The 27,612-nt window shown below is 43.3% G+C and overlaps 1 protein-coding gene across 2 annotated transcripts in view; it reads left to right on the forward strand.

Moving 5' to 3' along the window:
• The window catches only part of pdzrn4 (PDZ domain containing ring finger 4), a 463,702-nt gene that overhangs the window by 12,123 nt on the left and 423,967 nt on the right, over positions 1-27,612 (forward strand). Inside the window, exons 1-2 of one of the 2 annotated variants that reach the window (XM_080190728.1) lie at positions 18,533-18,621; positions 19,953-20,034. In XM_080190728.1, the coding sequence (XP_080046854.1) occupies positions 20,008-20,034 (27 nt within the window). In that variant the 5' untranslated portion in view covers positions 18,533-18,621; positions 19,953-20,007. Of the gene's footprint in view, positions 1-18,513; positions 18,622-19,952; positions 20,035-27,612 lie in introns of those variants that run through there. The other variant, XM_080190726.1, reaches the window with a different exon arrangement.

Genomic DNA, 27,612 nt, shown 5'->3' on the forward strand with positions numbered 1-27,612 from the left:
AGACGTAACAGAACATAAGAACATAAGAAATAGGAGCAGGAGTAGGCCATCTAGCCCTTTGAGCCTGCCCCGCCATTCAATAAGATCATGGCTGATCTGAAGTGGATCAGTTCCACTTTCCCGCTTTCTCCCCATAACCCTTAATTCCCTTGTCTGTCAAAAACGTATCTACCTGTGACTTAAATATATTTAGTGAGGTAGCATCCACCACTTCAACGGGCAGAGAATTCCAGAGATTCACCACCCTTTGAGTGAAGAAGTTCCTCCTCAACTCCATTCTAAACTGCGCACCCCCTTATCTTGAGGCTGTGCCCGCTAGTCCTGCTGTCCTTTCTGAGCGGGAAGAATCTCTCTACCTCTACCCTATCCATTCCTTTCATTATCTTATATGTCTCTATAAGATCCCCCCTCACCCTTCTAAACTCCAGTGAGTACAGACCCAGTCTATTCAGTCTCTCTTCATAGTCTAACTCCCTCATCTCCGATATCAGCCTAGTGAACCTCCTCTGCACTCCCTCCAAGACCAAAATATCCTTGCGCAAGTGCGGCGGCCAAAACTGCACACAGTACTCCAGCTGCGGCCACACCAGTGCCCTGTACAGTTGCAGCAAGACCTCCCTACTTTTATATTCAATCCCCCTCGCTATAAAGGCCAGCATTCCATTCGCCTTCTTGATCACCTGCTGCACCTGCAGACTGGGTTTTTGTGACTCATGCACAAGGACCCCCAGGTCCCTCTACACCGTAGCATGCTGCAGCTTTTCGTCCTTTAAATAGTAATCCTCCTACTATTATTTCTGCCAAAGTGGATAACCTCACACTTGCTAACATTGTGCTCCATCTGCCAGGTCCTCGCCCACTCGCTCAGCCTATCGAGATCCCTCTGCAGACTTTCCACACCCTCCGCACAATTTGCTTTTCCACTTATCTTTGTGTCATCAGCAAATTTCGTCACCCTACACTCACTCCCCTCCTCCAGATCATCTATATAAATGGTAAATAGCTGAGGCCCCAGCACCGATCCCTGTGGCACTCCACTAGTCACCAACTGCCATTCAGAATAGCACCCATTGATACTAACTCTCTGCCTCCTATTAGGCAACCAATCCTCTACCCAGGCTAACACCTTACCCCCAACTCAATGCCCCCTAACCTTCTGAAGCAACCTTTTGTGCGGCACCTTATCAAACGCCTTTTGAAAATCGAGAAACACCACATCCACCGGTTCCCCTCTGTCTACCGCATTAGTCACATCCTCATAGAAATCCAATAAATTTGTCAAACCCGACTTCCCCTTAACGAATCCATGCTGCGTCTGCTCTATCAAACCATTCTTTTCTCATGCCTCACTATTTCTTCTTTGATGACGGATTCAAGCATTTTTCCAACTACAGACGTTAAACTAACCAGCCTATAATTCCCTGCCTTTTGCCTGCTACCTTTTTTGAACAGTGGCGTAACATTAGCTGTTTTCCAATCTTCCGGCACTTCCCTGGAATCCAGCGAAGTTTGGTAAATAATCACTAAGGCATCTACTATCACCTCTGCCATTTCCTTCAGAACCCTGGAATGCATTCCATGCGGTCCTGGGGACTTGTCCACCATCAGTCCCGTTGGTCTAGAAGTACAGACAGAAGAAATTATAGTGAAGAATAAAGAAGTTACAGTGATGTTAAACAAGTTCTTTTTATCTGACTTCATAGTAGAAAACAAAGTGATGTTCTGGAATTAGTAGGAAACCAAGGATTTGGCAAGAATGAAGAATTTAAAGCAATAGTGTTGGAGAAATTAATGAGACAGTAAACGGGCAGATCCCTTGGACCTAAATGCCTGTAACTTAGGGCCTTAAGAAAGGTTGCTACAGAGATACATTGGTTCTGATCTTGCAGAATTTCCTGGGTTATAGAATAGTTGGAAGGTAACAAACATTCAAGCAGAAAAGAGGAGAGAAAAAGTGGAACTCCGTTAATTGACATCAGTAGTAAGTAGTGCTCAATTCTAATTATGGTCATGGAAATAGAAAATTGTTATCTGGTTGGGCAGAGTCAACACATTTTAAGAAAAAGAAATTGTCTCAGACAAGTCTGTTGGATTTTTTTGAGTTTGTAACAAGCAGGGTAGATAAAGAGAGAAAGTTGCACAACGTTTGCTAACGTGCTGCACAAGAGGGTATACTGTAGATTTAGAATCAGGGATAGGGGTGATATATCAGCACCGTTTGCGGATTGGTTAATGGACAGAAACTAGATTGCAGGAATAAACAGGTCATTTTTGGGGTGCAGGCTGTAACTCATGGGGTATCAAAACTGAAATTGGACCTCAGCCTTGAACAATCTAGTTACTGAATTGGATGAACAGGATTGTGCCAAATGTATCTAAAGTTTGCTGATATAACATTTGGTGGGGAGGTCAGCTGTGAGCTGAATGCAGTGAAATAGGCAGTCTGAGTGAGTGGGTGAGAGCATAACAGATTAATTATAATCTTAGCAATGTGGAGTTATCCATTTTGGAAATATGAAAAGCCAATTGTAAGAGTCTGGGAAATGTTGATATCCAGGGGAACCTGCGTGCCCCTGTACACAAATCACAGAAAGTTAACATGTAGGCGCAAGAAGCACATGGTATGTTAGTCTTAGGTATGAAGAATTGGAGTGTAAAAGTAAAGCAATTGCAAAGCATTGCAATTTATATAATGCCTTAAAGAGACTGTATCTGGCGTAATGTGTACAATAATACATTTGCCTTAGAGGGATGGCAACAAAGGTTCACTTGACTGATTTCTGGAATGAAGGGATTGCCCTTTGAGGCAAGATTGAATAGGCGATGCTTTCATTCCCAACAATTTAGAAATCTGAGTGGGGAAAATTGGTAAGACAATTAAGGGGCTTAAGGGGCTTGACAGGATTGATACCGGGAATATATTTCCCCAGGCTAGGAATTTAGACTATGGAGTTGCAATCTCTGATGAAGGGTTGACTATTTAGGACTGAGATAAGAATCTCTTTTCACTCCCAAGGGTTGTGAAACTTTGGAATTCTTTACCCTAGAAAGCTGTCGATGTTCGGTTATTGAATATATTCAAGGCAGAAATAGTTTCCTTAGCACCCAAAAATTGAAGACATAATGTGTAATGGGAGAGTTGAGGTATGATATAAACCATTATCTTATGAAGAGTGGAGCACTCTTGAAGGTGTGAATGGCCTATTTTGTATGTTCTTCCATTTAAATGCATTGATATATTTGTCTCAACCACCATGTGGTAGCAATCTGCTGCTGCTGCTTGTAGCTACTCTTCCTAGGAGATCTGCTGTGATATGCCACTCTCGTCTGTCAAGTGCCATCCTCACGTGTCCACTGTAGCTTATCTGCAACCACTCTGTGATATCTGTCATTGAATTAAGCGTAGGTTGACTCTTCTTTCTGCTGCCCTCACCTTTCATTCTAAAAGAGACCTCTGTAGCTTTCCAGCTGTGGTCAAATGGCCAAAATACTGATATTTTATTTTTCAGATGTCACTTCTGAGGGTTCTTTTGGCTCTTGATTCGATTTGATTTATTATTGTCACATGTATTAGCTTACGATGGGAAGTATTATATCTTGCGTGCTATATAGACAAAGCATACCGTTCATGGAGAAGGAAACGAGATTTGCAATTTCAAACACCTCTCCATTTGTCTCATGGTCTGTATATGGAATTTTTAGCATCCATATTTCAAAGGCTTCTGTTTTTGTCCACATCTCTTTTTTTTAAAGTTTATTTATTAGTGTCGCAAGTAGACTTGCATTAACACTACAATGAAGTTACTGTGCAAGTCCTCTAGTCGCCATGTTCTGGCGCCTGTTCAGGTACACTGAGGGAGAATTTAGCATGGCCAGTGCACCTAACCAGCACGTCTTTTGGACTAAGAGATGAAACTGGCGTACCTAGAGGAGAATGTACAAACTCCACAGACAGTGACCCAAGCCAGGAATCGAACCCAGGTCCCTGGCACTGTGAGACAGCAGTGCTAACCACTGTGCCACTATGCCACCTATTGACAAGGTCAGGAGACTGGGGAGAACTCCTGTAGCCGCCTTTGAAACGATTCCACGTGCAGACAAGGCGTCAGTTCAACATCTCATCTGGAAAATGGAATCACTGGAATTTGTGTGCAGCTGCTCAGTTAGGTTTGCAAAGTATCCACACGAGTCGGACTCATTTCAGAAGCCAGTCCATATTAAACACAGCTTGAAGCAGATTAGTGCTTGCCCTGTTAGTGCCTGCTATTTTGGATTAATGCATGACTTGCCATCAATAACGCAGTGGGAAATCTATTTAATTAACTGGACGAAAGGGAAAAATATGATGCATGTTAGCCGTAATGATTAATTTGATCAAATGCCTTTAAGCAACGGTTCATTTTTTTTGTACAAGTATGGTTTGCTGTATCTTAAGATATCTCTCAGTATACCAATAGAAGCATATGCTGATGTCAGCCATGTCTCTGGTGGCAGATCTGTCAGACTGTGAAGGTTGAGAGCTCAAGTCCCATTTCAGAGACTTGAGCACAGAATTGCAGAGTGATGCTCCAATGCAGTACTGAGGGGCAGCTGGATTATCACAACTGCTGTCTTTTGGGTGAGATGTTGAATCAAGGCCCTGTCGGCCCTCACAGATGCAGGAAATAGATACCATGACACTATTTCGGAAAAAGGTAGGGTTTGGTAGCACTGGTGTCCTAAAAAATATTAGCCCCTCAGCCAAAATCACAAATAGGTTACCTAGTCATTATCACATTCCTGGTTGTAGCATTTTGCTCTGTGTGTAAATTTCACAGAATCTTACCGTGCAGAAGGGGGCCATTTGGCCCATCGAGTCTGCACTGATCACAATCGAATCCTGGCCCTATCCCCATAGTACTGTGCATTTACCCTAGCTAGTCCCCCTGACACTAAGGAGCAATTTAGCATGGTCAGCCCACCTAACCTGCACATCTCTGGGCTGTGGGAGAGAATCAGAGCACCCGGAGGAAACCCACGGAAACGTGGGGAGAACATGCAGATTCCGCACAGACAGTGACCCAAGGCTGGATATGAACACCGGTCCCTGGCACTGTGAGGCTGCAATGCTAACTACTGTGCCACTCCATTTTTCACAGCATCTCCAACATTGCAACAGTGACTACAAGTCAAATATACTTAATTGGCTATATAGCATTTTGGGGCATCCTGGGGTTAAGAAAGGCTCAATATAAAAGCAGTTTTTTTCTAAATTCTTGTCGGGTTGCAATTGGATAGTCTGGATTCCTAGTTCTGCAGAAATGATTTAAATGGGGAAATCTTAAATCATTATAACTGCCTGTCAACTCCCATTGGGCTATAAACTGTTGTAAATTTCAGGCTTTCTGAGGACTTTCCATCAGAGATCATGGGCTAATCAGTAGGAGGAGGAATTCTGGCAGAGTTTCTTTTCTCTAGTTTGTGGGTTCAAAGGCCAATTCTTGTATTGGCTTGCTAGTGAGTGCAGTGGATGTCATCAGGGGAATACATTCTGGGTAAGACCAAACCCAGGGTATAATCATTTTACCAATATCATAAGTAGGTTGCTCCTTACCTATGTAAATTGTGATGCTTTCAGGGACTTGAGTCCATGGCAGCAGTATACTTTTAAGTATGAAGCGGATGCTACGCTTAATAAGTGTACTTTGAGCATAACATTTAGGGGTTACCTGCCAATCATCATTACAAGTGTGTTTGGAGACACTATAAGCTGCAAGTTTATCATTCAAGTTCTGATTGGAGGTGATTCCCTGGAACAATACATGTATGCTCCATGCACCCACTTGGGTGGCAAAGTAGCACAGTGGTTAGCATTGCTGCCTCAGTGCCAGGGACTCGGTTTCAATTCCAGCCTGGGGTGACTGTGTGGAGTTTGCACGTTCCCCCCTGTGTCTGCATGGGATTCCTCTGAGTGCTTTGGTTTCCTCCCATAGTAAGAAGTCTGACAACACCAGGTTTAAGTCCAACCAGTTTATTTGATAGTAATCCCACAAGCTTTTGGAAACGGTGTTCCTTCGTCAGGTGTGTGGAAGGTCCTGATCAAAGAAAGGCATATAAAGACTTTATATGCCCTTATATATAAATTTATTTATTTACTATCAAATAAACTGGTTGGACTTAAACCTGGTGTTGTCAGACTTCTTACTGTGTTTACCCCAGTCTAACGCCGGCATCTCTACTTCATTCCTCCCATAGTCCAGCGATGTGCAGGTTAGGTGGACTGGCCACGCTAAATTTTCCTTAGTGTCCAAGATCTGTAACTTAGGTGGAGTAACCATGGTAAATTTATGGGGTTACAGAGTAAGGCAGGGGAGAAAGCCTGGGTAGGATACTCTGTCAGAGAGTCGATGTGGACTCAGTGGATCGAATGGCCTATTCTGAATTGTAGGGATTCTATGATTCACTGAAGGTGTGGAGCATGCTGGTTCACCCACAGTACCACATGTGAAGGTGGTTCAGATATTGGGGGAGTAGGGTGTACACTTTCTCTGGAGCGGCAGTGGTGGTTCTGGTAGTCCACAGGGGCAGAGATGCCCTGTGCGGGGTGTGGCAGAAGCCCACTTCTCTTTCCTATTCCTCTTTCCTAGTGATGCTCTTGTCTCATTCCATCCTCCTGTCCCTCATCCAGTGGAGACCCCAATGTTTCTCCTCCTAACTGCTCCAAAGTGACCAATTCGAAGATTTTCTTGGAGAATTTCTTATGTACATGTTGACAGTATTGATGAAGTTGTGATAAACAGTCCCAAAAACTTCCCTGGTTTATGTCTCAAAAGTATTCTCCAAAGCTGCAGCAGCAGGTCAGCTGTGTGAGTCAAACGTGCCTGCAAGTAGTGTCTGATATCCTCAATAATGATTTGTTTATGCCTGTTCAATTGGGCATTTTTAGGCTAAGACATTAGTTTTTTAAAATAATTTTTTCCACCATCCTTAAAGTTACAAAGTCAGTGCTCAGAATGGACCAGCCACACAGTCTAGTGATAATACCACTAATGGTATTATCACTAGACTATTAATCCAGAAACTCAGCTAATGTCTGGGACCCGGTTCGAATCCCGCCATGGCAGATGGTGGAATTTGAATTCAATTTTTAAAAAAATCTCGAATTAAGAACCTACTAGTGACCATGAAACAATTGTCGATTGTTGGGAAAAACCCATCTGGTTCACTAATGTCCCTTTAGGGAAGAAAATCGGCCATCCTTGCTGTGGCTCTGGTGTCACATGCAATGTGGTTGACTCTCAACTGCCCTTCAAGGGCAACTAGGGATAGGCAATAAATGCTAGCCAGCCAGTGATGCCCATGTCCCACAAATTAATGAAAAAAACTAAATCCATGCCTTCCAACTTCAAAAACCAAATTCAAATTCTTTGTGGTCCCCACAGGAGAGACAAACAAGACACAGGCAGACAAGATAAGGCATTGCTTCTCATCTTGGTCTTGATCTGATGCTTGATCTTAGCCGAAAGACTGAAGTTCTAGCCACCAAAACGTTACGGGGCCTCTTTACGCAAGGATATTTTGGCCTTGGAGGGAGTGCAGAGGAGGTTTACTTGGCTGATACCGGAGTTGAGGGGGTTGAGCTATGAGGAGAGGCTGAATAAACTAGGCTTGTACTCGTTAGAGTTTAGAAGAATGAGGGGAGATCTCATTGAGACATATAAGATGATGAATGGGATGGATAGGATAGAGGTGGAGAGACTCTTCCTGCTCAGAAAGGACAGTAGGACTAGGGGGCACAGCCTCAAGATAAAGGGGGGGGGCGGTTTAGAACGGAGTTGAGGAGGAACTTCTTCACTCAAAGGGTGGTGAATCTCTGGAATTCTCTGCCCGTTGAAGTGGTGGAGGCTGCCTCGCTAAATATTTTTAAGACGCGGGTTGATGGGTTTTTGATAAGCAAGGGGATTAAGGGTTATGGGGAGAGGGCGGGAATGTGGAACTGAGCCACGACAGATCAGCCATGATCTTATTGAATGGCGGGGCAGGCTCGAAGGGCTAGATGGCCTGCTCCTGCTCCTATTTCTTACGTTCCTATTAATGAGCATCAAAAGACGATTTATTTGTCAATCGGGTAAGCTTAATGTCCCTGTAGGTGACTGCTCCTAGTGAATGCTTTAACTCCTTTTTACCAAGGTGTCACCTTATGCTAAATGTTGGCTAAACAGGCATTGTTGATCAAAATCCTATCTTGATCACCTCAAATTTTCTTTGAGGTCTAAAGTATCTGGGGAAAATTGCTTCCTGTAACTCTGGCAAGGATTTCAGTGAAGGACTTTATGATGTTTGAAGTTAAAAGCCCTCTTATTTATATCTCTAGCACTCTTTTCATTGCCATCTTATTTGGCTGACTTCCAAAACATACATTATGCTAAGGGTGTATTTATATCCAGTAAAGATCACTCTACACGCCATGCATTCAAAAGAGACAAACACAGTGTAAGCCCACACTAAACACTAAATCACTAAATTGTTTCACTCATTAAAATTACACAATCTTGAAAAAAAAACTTGCGTTTTATTAAAAACTCTGTCCACCTCTCAGGGCCTAATGCTTGGATAACTCTTCACTGTTAAGGGTGAACCTTGAGCACTGGTGTTATTTATCAAAGGTGACCAGACTGCATTTAAATGGATGCCATATGCATGTTGCATCTTAAAATTTTCATTGCATCTGTTGTGTGTTTTCTAAACCTTGTCAAGCCCATTTTGTCATGGATATCCAGCGGAATGGACTTGTTGCAGTGATAGTCAGGGGGCTTCAGCTGTTGTCAGTGACCCTGGGCTGCAGAGAGAGGTGTTGGCATGGGGACTGGGCTTGGCTGTGAGTTCCCAAGTGCTTAAGTAATCGTCACAGAATTGTACTTGAGTGCATTATTCAAGATACTGGAAAACAAATTCCAGCTTGAAATCTGAGGACATCAGCTGAGAGAGGACATTGGGAACAGAAATATAGAATTGGCTTTTAGTGTCACAGCTTTGCATTTTCCCTTCCAGTGGTGCAAAGCAGTTAGAATGATATCGCTGTGGCCAAATCTTGTTGCCGTTCACAATTCTGCAAATTTTTGGCTTGTAACTGAGACCCAAAAAAGACAAGCAAATAATCCATGGAGAAGACCTACAGCACACAAACCAACCACAGTGATTTCATCTGACAGAGCACACAGGCTTTAAGATGTGAAATCTCTACGTTCCATCTCCCTTTCACAGTTAAATCACATGGCAAGTTCAGTTCTAATGGAAGCTTTGGGAAATAGTGGCTACCTGCCACAATTAAGATTGTAACCCAGTAATGCCATTAAATCATATGTTGTTTAAATTGTTTATTTTTAATACATATGTTTTTTCAAATTACTAACTTAAGTATGCCTTTAAATAATGTTGATCTCATTGCTGGTTTAAATTGGTATAAATCCGAGAGAGGAGCTTGGACTATATAGGCACAGGTCACTATTTTTATACAGTGTTGAGAAGGTATGGGCGATACTGGGCACAGTGCTTGGCTTTATTGCTTGACTTGACTATTGCTGCATGCAACTGTTGAGTAATTGTGTTAAGTTGCTCAACATATAGAGCATTTTTTAAAAAATGATCAAATGTTGACACTGCAATCTATGTTTTGGATGAACTTCCCTAACTTGGGAAGATGAGAAGCACATTTGTGTGCACACGTTCCCTGGGAGCCAGAAGCAGCTTTTCTTTCACTTCTTCATGTGGCACAGGTCATTTTCCATTCCTGGGAAGCCACTGAGTAAAGACTAATTTAGAAAGAGTAATCCTGTGATGTCTTTGAATCATAGCTTGCTTACAAAGCAGATAGAGGCTATTTAGCCCATTGAGCCTACACCAACAACAATCCTACCCAGACCCTATCCCCATAACCCACATGTTTACCCCGCTAATCTCTTTGCCATTAAGGGACAATTTTGATGGCCAATCAACTTAACTCCACATCTTTGGACTGTGGGAGGAAACTGGAGCACCTGGAGGAAACCCACGCAGACATGGGGAGAACATACAAACTCCACACAGTCACCCAAGGCCAGAATTGAATCTGGTTCCTTGGAGCTGACAGGCAGCAGTGCTAACCACTGTGCCACCATGCATTGTTGATGGATAGTGACTTTGGCATGACCCAGGAGTATTTCTCCAGCGTAACTTGAGACTTTTGAGTGCCAAGGAGATCCTAAAGATGCACTGGAACATTACTTCCTTGTATCTCTTGAAAGAATCTTATACAGTTGGTTAAGCATATTGTTATAAACAATGTATACCTTTGGTTGAATTTTTTGTGTGTGTAAGTACGTATATATAAAATATGTGTTAAGAAAAGTAAAAATGGTTTCAGTTTTGTTTAGGTTTTGTTCATGAGCTATGGATAGACTTGTCACTGAAAGGCTTCAGATCTTTAGGTTTTTGTGTATAATAAACATCATTAATGAGGTTTTACAACCCCTGAAGTTAGAGATGATTTAAAAGGGGTGAGAAATTTGATGATTCTGGAAACAAAATAAAGCTGTTTACTACCGGACAGAGATCCAATGATACGGAGACAGAAAAAGGCAGGAGTGAGAGGGGGAAAAGATAAAATTTGGAATCAAATTTTATAACATGGATGTATCTTATAATCAAATTTTATAAATTGGATGCTATCTTATAAGTTGGATGTATTTAAGTTCCTTTGATGATATTTTCTGTCTACATTGCCCACTATTATTAAGAATGTGATTAACTAATAAAGAGGAACCGTATTTAGATATGCAAATCAGCATCAGAACCCATTATTACTAGCTCAGTATCTGAGTACATGTACCTCTACTGTGCTGCTTAGAATCCTCTTGGCACTTCTTGCAAATGTACAGGCTCGCAGTCAAAATTCTGATTGCTGTCCATTTTAAAAAGAAAAATCCATTTTGAATTTGCTGCAATAATTCAATCATGCATGGTAAAAGCACCTAGACTGGCTCAAGCAGACTGTGATTACAGTGGTTTGCTGATACTGCGATTAAAGGGGGAAGAAAGATAATTGAGCTGAACTTTACAAATAGATTTATTTGGAAAAGGTATAGCGCAGCTTTAAGTGGAGTCTTGACCCCAATTTTCTTTTCCATGCTGAAATATCCGTCTCCGAAATAGCCCGATCAAATCAAATAGCCAAAAGTAAATCAGTGTGGCTGTACGTGTGACTGAATTTGTGTACAAGTTCAATGTTACTTCTCCTCTCCAAGTCCCTGGACATCACTGATACTGGGGTGGCACAGTGGTTAGCATTGCTGCCTCACAGCGCCAAGGATCCAGATTTAGTTCCCAGCTTCAATTCCTTCGGGTATTCCAGATTCTTCCCACAGTCCGAAAGATGTGCATCTTAGGTGCCTTGGCCATGCTAAATTCTCCCTCGGTGCACCTGAACAGGTGCCTGTGGGTGGCAACTCGGGGATTTTCACAGTAACTTCATTGCACTGTTAATGTAAGTCTACCAGTGACACTAATAAATAAACTTTCAAACTTTAAACTATGGAGATCTATGAGCTATTGTCATGAATAAGGCAACGCGTGTTTAAAATTAGCATTTTACTTTACAGTCAAAAGTCTTTGTGGCAGTGGGGGAATTTGTGATCTCACCTTGCACCTACACACATACACACACACTCACATTCTTCCTCCACCATTGGCGCACAGTGACAGCAGTGCCAACTACAAGATGCATTGCAGTATTGCGCTAAGGCTACTGTAACAGAACCTCCTGAAGCTGAGACCTTTAGGGAACAAGTACTTGGCGACACCAACACCTCTAAGTTTCCCTCCAAGCCACACACACCATTCTATCTTGCAGCTGCATTACTGTTCCTTTACTGCTGTGGGTGAAATTCCTAGAATTCCCTTATTAATAGCAATGAGGGTGTTCCTACACCATGGGCCGGATTTTACCATCGTGTCACACCTGTTTTTGGGCACGAAAGCTTGGTAAAGTCGGGCATGAGGAGAGTAGCACGATCTGTACCTGACTCCGCGCTGGTTCTCCCTTTACCAAAGCCTGAAAATAGCCACAATCAGGACAGTGCCTGAAATGGTGCGATGGCAATTTAAATGTATTTGCATGCATTTAAATTGACTTAATGGGCCATGTGTCCAACTTTACCAGCACTTCCCTCTTTACCACTGCATTTGCGCATCCAGAATCGGCACGAAACAGACATACTCCGTATAAGTCCGATTTGGGCGCTCCATCAGTGAGAGTTAATGAGGAGGTAAGTGCCTGGCATCCGACAGCTCTCTGCTTGAGATCGGTGTGGGGGATTGGGGGGGGGTCCGCTGCCATTATGCCCAGGATCAGCGGAGGGAAAGGGAGAGGTTGGATTTCTCTGCCTGCTATCAGTCGGGGGAAGGAGGTCCACTGCCACTATGCCTGAGATCGGTTGGGGGGAGGAAGGGGGGTCTGCTGCCATTCTGTCTGAGATCAGTGGGCCGAGAAAGGCTGGTCCATGGCCCCTCTGCCTGAGATCGGGAGCGGGAGGGAGAAGGTAGTTCCGCTGTCACTCTGCCTGAGATCAGTGAGGGGGGGAGGTGGGTCCAATGTCACTCTTCCTGAGATCAATGGGGGAAAGGGGGGAGGGGCCTGCGATTGATGTGGGTGGTGGAGGGAGTGGGGGATAAAGTGGTCAGTAATGTTGTGGAGGAGGTGCAATGTCTGTGGGGGCCAGGGGAGGCATTATCTGGCCCGGAAGGGACATAGCAGGGGAGTTTTGCATTCTAACTTTTTTTTTGCACATGCGCATTTAGAAGTGCCGACTGAAGCTGCAGTGTTTTAGGCATATTAAGCCTTGGCCGCAGGCTTGTGCTCCGTGATTCGGACCCACTGATATTTATTCAAGCAGAGTGCATATGGGGGCACCTCAGAACGGGTCTAAAAGTCAGATCTGAAAGACTTCCAGTTTCAAGTCCATCCAGCACTTACCATTAAAATGGTAAAATAGAGCCCCACATGTCTACGTGGGTTTCCTCCAGGTGCTTTGGTTTCCTTCCATGTATCAGATGGATTGGCCACGTGGGGGGAGAGGAGATGGGCGATGGGGCAGAAGGACCTGGGTATGATGCCCTATCGAATTGTGCAAATTTGATGGGCCAAATGCCCTCCTTCTGCACTGTAGGGATTCTGTGGTTCCAGTGAACTGCATAGCAGCTCACCTTTACCTTCTCGGGGAAATTAGATATGAGCAATAAATGCCGGCTTTAACTGTAGCACCTTCATCCAGCAAATGGATGAAAGAATAAATAAATCTGCCCCAGTTAAGTAATTGATAAGTTAGAAGTAGTCTGGGGAGAGCACTCCTTAAGTCAAGGGAATCTAGTGGCATTAGATGGACATCTGGTCCATCAGTCGTATCTGGTACATTGAGATAGAAGCGGTACATACAGGATACATTATGACCCTTCTACTCCATTATAGATTTGGTAATGGCCTGGATACTGAAAGGGGCAGGGAACTTGGCAGTCACCTAAGTTCCCTGATGCATGGGGGTCGGGTGCAATTTGCAGGGTGATAAAGAAAGACTCAAGTGGCACTTCCACCTTGTTCCCACAGAAAGGAACCATGTGACCTGGGGAAAATGCTATTATTAAAAATGTTATAATGTGGCCCTTAGATAAATTCAAGGTAATAGAGTCAATAATTGTTAAAGGGGAATCCTGATTAACCAATTTATTGGAGTTCTTTGAAGAAGTAACAGGAGCCATGCCTAAAGAGGAACTGGTGGTTGTACTATTCTTAAATTTTACTCAGTTTTCAGAAGGAGTTTACTATGGTACCACATCAGAGTTTGTTGCAGAAAATAAGAGCTCAAAATGGCTGATTGACAGGATGTGACAAGAGGACTCTCAACTTTATACAATTTATATCACTGACTTAATTATGGGAACGAAGGCATGATGGCTAAATTTGCAGATGGCGCAAAGGTAGGCAGGAAAGAATGTTATGTAGGACATAAGGAGGCTACAAATGCTCTGGAGAACTGAAACATAACCTCCTGACTCTCAATTTCCCTCCCAATAATAACATTCTATTAGCTTTGCTAATTATCTGCTGCATCTGCATATGAGCCTTTTGCAATTCATGCACTAGGACACCCAGATCCCTCGGCATCTCAGAGTTTTGCAATTTCTCACTATTTGGATAATATGTTTTTTAATCTGTCATGCCAAATGGGCAACCTCACATTTTCCCACATTATACTCCATTTTCCAGATCTTTGCCCATACACCTTTTTATCCAAATCTTTTATAGCCTCCTTGTATCCTATTCACAACGTACTTTCCTACTTATCTTTTGTCATCTGCAAATTAATATGTTTATATGACATAAGAACATAAGAAATAGGAACAGGAGTAGGCCATCTAGCCCCTCGAGCCTGCCCCGCCATTCAATAAGATCATGGTTGATCTGTCGTGGCTCAGTTCCACATTCCTGCCCTCTCCCCGTAACCCTTAATCCCCTTGCTTATCAAGAACCCATCAACCCGCGTCTTAAAAATATTTAGCGAGGCAGCCTCCACCACTTCAACGGGCAGAGAATTCCAGAGATTCACCACCCTTTGAGTGAAGAAGTTCCTCCTCAACTCCGTTCTAAACCGCCCCCCCCTTTATCTTGAGGCTGTGCCCCCTAGTCCTACTGTCCTTTCTGAGCGGGAAGAGTCTCTCCACCTCTATCCTATCCATCCCATTCATCATCTTATATGTCTCAATGAGATCTCCCCTCATTCTTCTAAACTCTAACGAGTACAAGCCTAGTTTATTCAGCCTCTCCTCATAGCTCAACCCCCTCAACTCCGGTATCAGCCAAGTAAACCTCCTCTGCACTCCCTCCAAGGCCAAAATATCCTTGCGTAAGTGCGGTGACCAAAACTGCACACAGTACTCCAGCTGCGGCCTCACCAATGCCCTATACAGCTGCAGCAAGACCTCCCTACTTTTATATTCAATCCCCCTTGCTATGAAGGCCAGCATCCCATTAGCCTTCCTGACCACCTGCTGCACCTGCAAGCTGGGTTTTTGCGACTCATGCACAAGGACCCCGAGGTCCCTCTGCACCGTTGCCTGCTGCAGTTTTTTGCCACGTAAGTAATAGTCCTTCCTACCATTATTCCTACCAAAGTGGACCACCTCGCACTTGCCAACATTAAATTCCATTTGCCAGTTCCTGGCCCATTCGCCCAGCCTATCTAGATCCTTCTGCAGACTCTCCACACCCTCCACGCAATTTGCCGTTCCACCAATCTTGGTGTCATCAGCAAATTTCGACACCATGTACTCGGTTCCCTCCTCCAGATCATCTGTATAAATGGTAAATAGCTGAGGCCCCAGCACTGACCCCTGGGGCACTCCACTAGTTACCAACCGCCAATCTGAATAGCACCCATTAACCCCCACTCTCTGCCTCCTATTTGACAACCAATCCTCTATCCACGCTAACACCCTACCCCCAATTCCATGCCCCCTTACCTTCTGCAATAACCTCTTGTGAGGTACCTTGTCAAACACCTTCTGAAAATCAAGAAAGACCACATCCACCGGCTCTCCTCTATCCACCGCCCTAGACACATCGTCATAGAACTCCAATAAATTTGTCAGACACGACTTCCCCTTAACGAAACCGTGCTGCGTCTGCTCTATCAAGCAATTCCCCTCAAGATGCCTCGCTATTTCCTCCTTGATGATGGATTCTAACATTTTACCTACAACAGACGTTAAACTAACCAGCCTATAATTCCCTGCCTTTTGCCTGGCACCCTTCTTAAACAACGGCGTAACATTAGCCGTTTTCCAATCTTCCGGCACTTCCCCGAAATCGAGCGACGTTTGGAAAATAACCACCAAGGCATCCACTATCACCTCCGCCATTTCTTTCAGAACCCTTGGATGCATTCCATCCGGTCCTGGGGACTTGTGCACAATCAGTCCCTCCAGTCTGTCGAGCACTGCCTCTCTGGTAACAATAATGTCATTGAGACCCTCCAGTCCTACCACCTTTCCATCGCTAACACCCGGCAAATTATTCACGTCCTCCTCCGTGAAGACCGAAACAAAAATGTTATTCAAGGCCTCAGCCATTTCCCCATCCCGTACCACTAAGTCCCCCCTCTCATCCTCTAATGGTCTAACGTTCACCCTTGCCAACCTCTTCCTTTTTAATATTTATAAAAACTTTTGCTATCCTTTTTTATATTAAGCGCTAGCCCAGCTTCATAGTTTCTCCTACCCTTCTTTCTCAACTTCTTTGTCAATCTTTGTTGACACTTAAACCTCTCCCAATCCTCTTCTCGCCCACTACTCTTAGCTACTCTAAACGCCTCCGCTTTTAATTTACGCTGGGCATATATGTAAATGGGCATAGTTAGCCATCTCCTGCAAAATATCAGACTCCTCCTGATCCTCTTGTCGAGTTTAGAAAGGATACATGAATGTGGGGCCTGGTTAGGTGATGGGATTAGAGGTTGATGAGTGAGGTGGTCATGCATGCATGAAGGAGTAGACTTTTGGGAAATGAATTGGTTTAAATACACAATCAGTTTAGGAATAGGTTAGCTCTCTAGAATAATGACCTCGCCGTGAAAGCATTCTCCTCAGACTTCATCATCTTGAGTTGAACTGTGACTTGGCTACACAGGGAATTAAAGTTGTCTGTGAATTGTCTGGTGTGGACCGAGATGTGCCTTTTGTCATTGAGGACAAAACGGGGGAACATGAGCCACAGTGAGGCTCTTGCTAAATTTTCTCAAGATCCTCAAGAGGCATGTGACTTGTTGCATATTTAATTTATCCAATCATTGAAATGATTTGTGAAATTTTTAATGCTTGACTGCTGTAGTTTGCTTTAGGCTGTGTTATTTTAACACTTCTATTGAAAGCGGATGTCTGAAAGTATACTTGTTGAACTATGACCATCTGAAATATAGATGCATTTTGCAATGATCCAGCTCAATTTAGTCGCTGTGAGTGTGTTTCAGGAATTTGCTGTTTTAAACTGCTATTTTGACATCTTGTCATGGTGAGGTGTATAGGTGTAGTTTAGCCATGTATTGCAGTTTAGGAGCAACTGGAATACACAACAATAAAAGGCATCTAAAAATAATTACTGTACATCCTTAGCCTGACCTATTCATCAGTTGCAGCTATTATATTACAAGGATCAAGCAAGCACAATTAGCTGATCAGTTTAATTGGATTGAGTATTGTGCGACAGCTTTAATAAATCCTGAAAAATGAATTGTTTATTTTCAATGTCGTTTTTGTTGATTTGACAACATCTGAAAAATAAAAACTTGCATTTATGTAGCACCTTTCACAGCCACAGGGTACCCTGAAGCACATCACAACTAATTTAATTATTCCACTGTCTCTTCACTGTTTTGATAGCAAGCGCAGTGCTAATTTTCTCCCATGAGCAACAGTATGATAATGACCAGATACTTGGTGATGATAATTGAGGTATAAATAGTGCCCAGAACACCAGGGATGACTATTCTTCTTTGAATTTGATTTGATTTGATTCATTGTTACATGCATTGGTGTACAACGAAAAGTATTGTTTCTTGTGCACTATACAGACAAAACATGCAGTTCATAGAGTACATAGTGGAGAAGGAAAGGGGAGGGTCCAGAATATGGTGTGATGGTCATAACTAGGGTGTAGAGAAGGATGAGCTTAATGTATGGTAGGTCTATTCAAAAGTCTGATGGTATCAGGGAAGAAGCTGCCCTTGAGTCGGTTGGTACATGCTTCAGACTTTTCTATCTTTTTCTTGACCGAAGTAGGCGGAACAGAGTATGTCCGCAGTACGGGGTCCTTGATTATGCTGGCTGCTTTACTGAATCAGCAGGGGTGGGGAGAACCAAACCTTGGTTTGACATCTTATCTGAAAGACAGCAGCTCTGATGATGCGGCATCCCCTCAGTACTGCACTGGAGTGTCAATCCAGAAGCCAGGCGGAAATCTCTGGGATGGGACTTAAACTTGCTGAGCCACGACTGATGCTCTCCGTGTCTGTTCTGAGATTTTTATTACCCAGGCATTTCACCACCGCAGGACATAACAAAGTACCCCCCCAGTTCGTGAATGACTTGTCAATTGTAGCCAAGTTGAAGTGGTGGAAATGTTGCAACCAATTAGACATTTACACTGCCAGGTTCAATAAATCCTGGACCCTCAATTTTCTGGTTGTGAGGAGTGAGTTCTAACTTTGAACTACAACTACCAGTTTGAAATAATTCTAAGGGTTTTTTTAGTGTTAAGAAGGCCAGGTTAGATCCAGTAGAGCAGAGTTTAATATCCCCCCCCGCCCTGCATTTGGATTATGAACATTAAACTGTTAGCTGAGCCCTTTCCTGTTTCCTTTCCATGCCTGAAACCAGGAAAAGCCTGTAATTATCCCAGCCAGAGGCTACCTGTTCTTGAACCCCACTGACTCATTTTGCCTTGCTTTCCAGGACAGTGAGGAAGATTCTTCGAGCGAAGGAATTTATGTTTCCAAAGTTATGGAGAAAGGGCCTGCTGACAGAGCAGATGGACTCCAAGTTCATGACAGGATCATTGAGGTAAGAGAGGAGATGTCATTAAATGTATTAATGCCTGCTCTTCAGCTTACTGGGCCAAGCACGTTCCATTCTTTTTTTTAAGATTGTGTGGATCTATGTCTCTTGAGATCAATGTTCAAAACAGTTTGTCTTGTAAATAAGTGGGGCACTGGTAATTGTTTGCCCTGGTGGGATCTTGCACTCATGTTGAATTAACCAAGTCTCAGATTAATGCAATGAGTGGTTGAGTTACACAGACAGCAGAGGCTCCAGCTTTGTTTTCCCCAACTGGACTAACTTGCCCAATTTTATTGCAAGATTTCTGCCATTGGCATCCATACTTTTAAGCTGGGGAGGAGGGAGAGTAACAAAAGGAAACACTTCGCAATCCTAATTGCTATTAAGCAACACCTTCTTGCAAATGCCAATGTGCTGTCAGGTGAGAACCAAGCTGCGATGGCAGTACAGTTGAATAGTTGGGTGATCTCTGGGGTGAACAGTGCCCCACTCTGGCTCCAGCCATGGAGCTGTCGAGTCAGTACGCCACAGTAAGAGAAGAAAAAAGATGGCAAGTGGATAAAGAGCAATTTTTACCTAAAAGGACACCACTGTCTCCTTGTCCATGGGGCCAGAACTGGAAAAGTGTGAGAACTATCCTCACTTTTTTACACATCCAATACTTGGCTTTTGGATATTTGTATCGAGGTTCAGAGTACTGAACTGCAATACTCTAACATCATAAGCTTGTCTTATTGTCAGTAGGCTTTATACAATACTGAGTGTGTGATATGCTTACGTTTTATCTCCTTGATGCAGTGGAGAGCAGTACATTTCCTGGTGTTGTCCTTCCCAAGTTGAGTTGTCTTGTGTTTAAAATTGCATGGAGATATGTGATAGAGATTACCCTGGTCGGATCAATGAGGTGATTATTGGTATTGTAAAGAAATGTGTCACATGACAAGCAAGTCCCTTGTTTGAACAGTGACTGGTCCTATTGTGTGTTTGGGATCCATTAATAAATAAGCCCAGTGAAAACATGCGATATATTTAAAACATTGTTTGCTTGAATAATAATCACAGTTAGACCAAATGTTTTCCTGCAGGAGACAATTTGTTATCACTGAAAATCTGCATTTCGATTGCCTGTGGAACCTTTTGTGCCAAATTGTGCTTCAAGGATAGTATATTGCTTTGTACATGGTTAATGTAGACATTTGCTGTTGGATGTGACACCATCTTCACCACTTAACCATTGTGGCTCTATTTTCCAATGAAAGGCTTAAATGCTTGAGTTGAATTTGTAAATATTTCCCCTCATGTGAAATATTTTTCTCCACTGTTTGCATACCCAGGTTGAAATAACTGAAGGCACGTTAAGTTCATTACCACATTGAGGGAAGGTTGAATATGAAGCCAGCCTTCTCCTCAAACCAGGTTTGTTCCCAAAATTAATGGCACAGATTTATCTCATTCCCCCCAACACCCAATGTGAATTGGTCTTTATACCTGGGGACAGTTGTTTTGAATCATTAAGTTAAAACATGCACTGACTGTTGATCAGTTAGCTGGTTGATTCGGTTAGGTGACCCATCAGGGAACCCAAAATGATGATTTACAATGATGTCAACTGTGCAGAATGGCATTTGACTTTATGTAACGAGAGCAAAGGTCGTCAAATGTTTTCTGATGGAATGTTTGTAGAAGGGGATATCCACAGTTAACGCTTGATAATGAAGTTTCCACACACTTGCACATTCTGAATGCTTTTTTTCCTTGTGTACTGTATAGACCTTACCTTTTAAAAATAAAATTAAAAAGATTAGCTTACGAGCTTTTCTACCTCAGCACGGATTGCTGTGTGTATGAGTTGTGGCCTCCATAAACCTGCCAACACAGTACGTTGAGTTGTGTTCATAACAATGTCATTTTCCTTACTTGGGGATCTGCAGGAAGATGGATCATTTTGGGGAGGGAATGCAAGGTGGGGGAATGGATTAGGGCAGAGAAGCCGCAGACTCCTGATTAGGTTTCTTGCTGAACTCTTGACACTATCCTAAGAAGTCATTCCAAGTTGCTTATTCATTGATGTGAATGGCTGCTCCTTCTGAATTTGCTGTGACTCACAACACCTTGTGATTAATAGGTGTGATGTCACCATTGGCCATGGGCATCATTTCAGTGTTACTAAACTAAATGATGTCATAAGAATCCATTGGTTCAGTGTTGCTAAGTTACTGACATGAAAGGCTGCCTATTTAGATTAGTTCTGGATATTAACCCTTGTGATAAATTTATTGCACACCAGTGTAATTTAAGTGGTTGAGGAGAAAAAATTTAATTTAGAAGCTATTATCAAATTTTCACATCTGAAATTTGACTTATGTGATTGTGAGATGAGTGGGAGAATATTCTTTCTGGTTTTGATGTTGGTGAACTGGTCACAACCATTGATTGTTTGATCAAAATAGCATGATAAGAACAAAGAACAAAAACAGCCTGGCAAACAGGCCCTTCGGCTCAATGAGCCCGCGCCACCATTTTAACACTACCAGTCCCCCCCTCTACCCATGACCCTTATCTATTGTTTTATGGCCATCCACATTGAGGGAATCTAATTTAGGGACAATTTATTACTGCCAATCAGCCTAATAGCACATCTTTGGGGTATGGGAGGAAACCGGAGCACCCGGAGAAAACCCACGCAAGCACAGGGAGAATGCGCAAACTCCCACAGACACTGGCCCAAATCCATGTGTCTGCACAGCAAACAGTGATAGTTACTGAGGTGTTGTCTTGCCCAGCATCTGGTCCAGTTTAAGCACACACTAACGACATGAAGCACTAGGCCAATCTCGAACAACCAAGAGCAGCCCAAGTACGACCCATCGCGTGTATGCCCCTCGTTGGACAACAAGGCGAAATGACTTAAAACCTGTGAATGAAAAGAGAAAAAACATTATCATCATACCATATCCATTTATCTTACCAGGGACGCCCCAATGCTAATGAACCTTATTTAAAACAATCTCCTGTATCCACCCATCTCCAATCCACTCATGTGCCTGCCTAAGTTACTGTTAAACAACTCTAGCGTGCTTGCCTCCACCACCTTACTTGGCAGAGCATTCCATACCCTCACTACCCTCTGTGTGAAAAACCTCCCTCTAATACCTGTGTTATACCTCTCCCCCCTCACCTTAAGCCCATGGCCCCTCGTACTGTGTGTCTCACTGATGCATCAGTGTACCCGAACTAAACTGGATCCTAAAAAGCTGCTAGCAATTCACTGAACTATCAGTGCAGCTGTGTATTTCTGCTGCGTTTGGATACCTGTATACTAATGAGCATGCAAGTAATAAGAGTCTTAGGTGGGGCTTGAAATTAAAGATGGTAAATGTCTCTTCAAAATACCATTTAGAACTAGGACACTGCATGTTCATTCAGTTCAATTATTGGAGTTTGTATTATGGAACACAATTGATTTACTAATATACATACAAATTCCTGTAACATTTTACAATGATGTAGTGCCTGAATATTATCATGAATGATAATATTCAGGCACTACATGAACTGCCTTACTAACTGCCTTATGAAGTTAGGTTGAGGGAGCTGGGACTCTTTTCCCTGGAGAGACGAAGGTTGAGAGGCGACCTGATAGAAGTTTACAAAATGTTGAGAGGAATAGATAGGGTGGACTCTCAGAGGCTATTTCCCCGGTTTGAAATGGTCGCTACGAGAGGACACAGATTTAAGGTGCGGGGAGGGAGGTTCAGAAGTGATGTTAGGGGTAAGTTTTTCACTCAGAGGGTGGTGAGTGAATGGAATCGGCTGCCGTCAGTGGTGGTGGAGGCGAACTCGCTGGGGTCTTTTAAAAGACTTCTGGATGAGTATATGGGGTTTAATGAGATTGAGGGTTATAGATAGGTCTGTAGGTTGGTAGGTGATGTGATCGGCGCAACTTGTGGGCCGAAGGGCCTGTTTGTGCTGTAGTGTTCTATGTTCTATGTTCTATGAATCCGTTTTCATATCTTTTGTTGACCTTGCGTTGAGTTACGGCTGATTCCCTAGCAACTTCTTTCGATAGATTGAACCTGAAGCACAAAATTTTTATTTAAAAGTTTATTATTAGTGTCACAAGTAGGCTTACATTAACATTGCAATGAAGTTGCTGTGAAAATCCTCTCGTTGCCACACTCTGGAGCCTGATCCGGTACACTGACGGGGAATTTAGCATGGCCAATGCACCGAACCAGCATGTCATTCAGACTGTGGGAGTAAACCGAAGCACCTGGGGGAAACCCATGCCAGCATGGGGAGAGCATGCAGAGTCCACACAGACAGTGACCCAAACTGGGATTTGAACTCAAGAGAGATGTAGGAGGAAAAGGCACTCAAATGTTCCAATAAAATTGCCAAAATAATAATGTACAAATACTTGACAATCAACACTTTGTGAAGTACTAAAGACATCTTATGCTGCCAGGAAGCAGGAACACAGCCATATTCTCAGAAGGATTTTCCTTACTGGATGGGGAAGGATCTCGCTTGCTATATTTTGCCAGTGGAATTTTCAGCCCCGCAACTGTCAGCCAGCTGTGACCCACAATGCCCACTCAAAGTAGGGGGCTGTTATTAATTTCAATCACCTTTAACTTTGCCCAGTTATTTCTCATCTGTGTAGCTTTCATTTATTATATCAATGCAATGGGCTAATTGTTTCCTGCTACATCTTTGATTAATGTCCTTAACTTATATTGGGATCAATAAAAAGTAATATGTAGATTGAAAAAGCATTGACCCTAGTTCTGAGAGTCTCCTAACTGGTGCCAACATTTGTCAGGCCTTGTGGGTGATGACTGGAGCAACCACTTGGGTGCCCAGCACCATCAGGAGACAAGGAGAGAGCAAAATAGTCTTGATTTGGTGATTAGTTATTAGCAACGTACGCTAAAGTGCTAAGTTCTAGAGAGTCATGAGCAAGATTCTAAGCAAGCCAACTTTCTCCTCTGTGCGGAGCCCCCAGAGAGCACCATCAAGGAAGTGCGATAGAGAATTGGAGGATTCATGATTCTTTCCACCACCAGCACTACCACTGCTGGGCACCTCCTTCTGGCAGTTTCAGATGTTATTGGCCTTAGGAATCGATTATCCACCTGTCTTCATGCCTAGGAAATGTATGGGTCAAGGTTATATCTTGAAAACCGGGCATTCAACATTTACCCTCTGTCCATGCAAGGATATTGAATCACATTTACCGACCCTCTCCTCTACCTGCAGCTCCAGCTCCTTTATTCACAAAGGGCTGAGGGTGTTCAGTATCTTTATGTCAGAGATTGATTGATACTGAAGGAATTAAGGGATGCAAGTGTGCAAAGGTGGACTTGAGGTAGAACACCAGTGGGAGGCATGGTGCACAGTGGTTTGCATTGCTGCTTCACAGTGCCAGGAACCCGGGTTCAATTCCAGCCTTGGGTGACTGTGTGGAGTTTGCATGTTTGCCACTTGGCTGCTTAGGTTTCCTCTGGGTGCTCCAGTTTTCTCCCACAATCCAACAATGTGCAGTTTAGGTGGATTGGCCATGCCAAATTGCCCCTTAGTGTCAATGGGCAGATGGGATTACGTGGGAGTTCAGGTGTTTCTTTTGTCAGTACAGACTTGATGGGCCAAAGGACCTCCTCTGCACTGTATGATTCTGCTGCAGTTATTGTTTCAGGACAGATAAATACGTTTTGATATCTCATCTAAGAAACATTCGAAAAGTATTCGATTGGTGTGAAGCAAATACGAGATGGGATCTTTCATGCTCCCCAGGGGGTTGAGTATCAATCTTCATCTTGCTTGGGGGATTGTGAAGCTGTGTGTATTACGGCAGCCAGGCAGTTTTCCCATTTTCTGTGTAGGGTCCCAGTGTTCTAAAATCCAGCTGGGAAAAGAAAAATGTGGACTTTGCTTGGAGTGATTTTAAGGCTCTAATCTGAGTTCAAATTTCAAGTTGTGTATTATTTTGTAACGCACCCTGTCCTTTCAGAAGTTGAATTTTGCCATGTAATTTGTGGTTTAAATATCATCACTAGCTTGTGGCACCAGTGAGAGTTTTCATGGTCATGGTATGGTAGGGTTCAATACCCTCCACACATCTCCCCACCATAATTTGATGAATTTATCCGGAGAGTAGCTGTACCAGACATAATAGAAAAATTCTTGGTCCAATCCCATGTTTGTGCCAAGAACATTCATAAATGTAACCAGAGAGGAGGAGAGAGTGGGGGGGGGGAGGAACGGGTGTGAGAGACTAAAGTCTTTCGAGGTCATCAGTCTTCGTCAATGTACAGTCACCCCTGCTGATGCTGTTTTGTGTTCTGTGAGTGTGTGGTGATGTCAAGTGAGGCTACATTTAGACTTGGCTATGGTGCATCAATAGCAGAGTAGCTTGCTAATGAACACATGAACGGTGTCATTTGGAACCCACTTTCAGCAGAGTTTGATGGGGGAGAAGTGGTCAATAGTTTGGTCAAATAAGTTGAGTATTTTACTGGGGTTGCAAAATGAACTGAGTTCTGGTGGAGGAAGGATTTGGGAACAAATATATTCTTTTCATCATCTCTTTCTGTCCCCTCCCCCCCACCCTCTAATATGAGCACAGCATGATGAGATGCATTCCATAGCAGATATGCCACACTTCCTCTGGCATTTTGGGCACCATACCTTTTCAGTGGTTGAAATTCCATGTTCATAAAACAGCAGAAACTCGCATTCTCTTCCTACTGAAATTGAGGACAAAAAATAAACCAAGGAGCAGAAGCCGACAAATGAGCAACTGCCAAAGACTTGTGAAAGCAATCAATCCTCACTCACCAGCCTGGAGAATCAATCAGCAATTTCTCAAAAAAGAGAAGCCAAACTAATAGCTCAACATATGTTTAGAATATTTTACTCAGTCTGCTGTTTTTATGTTCATAGCCTGATGAGTATGGGCTAAAAATAAGGTTTCTGACAGAAGAGAATTAATCTTAACCATAAAACTTTCTTCCACGTGTTTCAGTTGCTTTGTAAATGTTTTACTCGTGAAGGCCTTGGCTTCTCCCAGAAGCCCAGGCTTAATGTAGGCATTTGTGACCCAGCATTATGTGCTCCATGAGCATCAGGGAAATGGTGCAGGCTGTGAACTTTCCAATTGTCTATCGGTGTGAGAAATAGACTGCCTCACAACTGGGAGGGTAATCTCTTTGTGGCTGTGATGTAGAAGGATTTCTGAGTTTCTTTGGGGCTTCAGGTGAAATCAAGTGCAGGAGGAACCATTTCGGGTAGAGATTTACATGTTATCCATGGTTTAATTTCAATTTGCAGTGACAGCCTAAATCAGACAAGCCCAGTGGAGAAAGATTGGGTGGAATTTTCCAATCCTGCTGTGGTCGATGGTTATTTCCATTTCTTGCCCTTGTACAGCTGGGATCGAGTTCGAAGAGTTTGGAAGGTCTCACCGGCGGGAGGAGCTGGAGAATTCCACCCTTTTCCTTCTTTGAGTTAGTAATTAATTCCTCTTTTTTTTTAAGAAAAATAATTAATTGATTGAATTTTGAAAGTTTCTCCAGTAGTGCAAAGGGTTGGGCTGCCATCATCTATTGGCTGTAAATGGAAAAAAAATCAATTAAATGCTACTGTATTTTGAAGTTTGTATGGAAGCTTATTTGAGTAAAAATATTTTGCCCTTCTCTATCCAAAGCCAATTCTTCTCATTCTATCACACTGGCACTTGTCCTCTTTTTAGTAACTCCCTACCATGGGTCCCCGGACACGTGCCCTTTGTTTGAACAGAGGGGAGTATGGTAGGATGAGAGAAGAATTGGCGAATGTTGACTGGGGGAGCGCATTGGAAGGTAGGTCTGCTGAGGAGCAGTGGAGGATCTTTAAGGAGATCTTTCTTGGTGCTCAGCAGAAATTTATTCCGATGGTATAAAAGGACCGTAGGAGGAGAGGTAATAAGCCGTGGATAACGAAGGAGGTGAAGGAAAGTGTTAAATTAAAAGCAGAGGCATTTAGAGTAGCTAAGAGTAGTGGGCGAGAAGAGGATTGGGAGAGGTTTAAGTGTCAACAAAGATTGACAAAGAAGTTGAGAAAGAAGGGTAGGAGAAACTATGAAGCTGGGCTAGCACTTAATATAAAAAAGGATAGCAAGAGTTTTTATAAATATATAAAAAGGAAGAGGTTGGCTAGGGTGAACGTTGGACCCTTAGAGGATGAGAGGGGGGACTTAGTGGTACGGGTTGGGGAAATGGCTGAGGCCTTGAATAACATTTTTGTTTCGGTCTTCACGGAGGAGGACGTGAATAATTTGCCGGGTGTTAGCGATGGAAAGGTGGTAGGACTGGATGGTCTCAATAACATTATTGTTACTAGAGAGGCAGTGCTCGACAGACTGGAGGGACTGATTGTGGACAAGTCCCCTGGACCGGATGGAATGCATCCGAGGGTTCTGAAAGAAATGGCGGAGGTGATAGTGGATGCCTTGGTGGTTATTTTCCAAACGTCGCTGGATTCCGGGGAAGTGCCGGAAGATTGGAAAACGGCTAATGTTACGCCGTTGTTTAAGAAGGGTGGCAGGCAAAAGGCAGGGAATTATAGGCCGGTTAGTTTAACGTCTGTTGTAGGTAAAATGTTAGAATCCGTCATCAAGGAGGAAATAGCGAGGCATCTTGAGGGGAATTGCTTGATAGAGCAGACGCAGCACGGTTTCGTTAAGGGGAAGTCGTGTCTGACAAATTTATTGGAGTTCTATGAGGATGTGTCTAGGGCGGTGGATAGAGGAGAGCCGGTGGATGTGGTCTTTCTTGATTTTCAGAAGGCGTTTGACAAGGTACCTCACAAGAGGTTATTGCAGAAGGTAAGGGGGCATGGAGTTGGGGGTAGGGTGTTAGCATGGATAGAGGATTGGTTGTCAAATAGGAGGCAGAGAGTGGAGGTTAATGGGTGCTATTCGGATTGGCGGTTGGTAACTAGTGGAGTGCCCCA

Source organism: Carcharhinus amblyrhynchos, chromosome 6 (assembly GCF_965287045.1).
Source record: "Carcharhinus amblyrhynchos chromosome 6, sCarAmb.v2.hapA, whole genome shotgun sequence".
Classification (NCBI taxonomy): domain Eukaryota; kingdom Metazoa; phylum Chordata; class Chondrichthyes; order Carcharhiniformes; family Carcharhinidae; genus Carcharhinus; species Carcharhinus amblyrhynchos.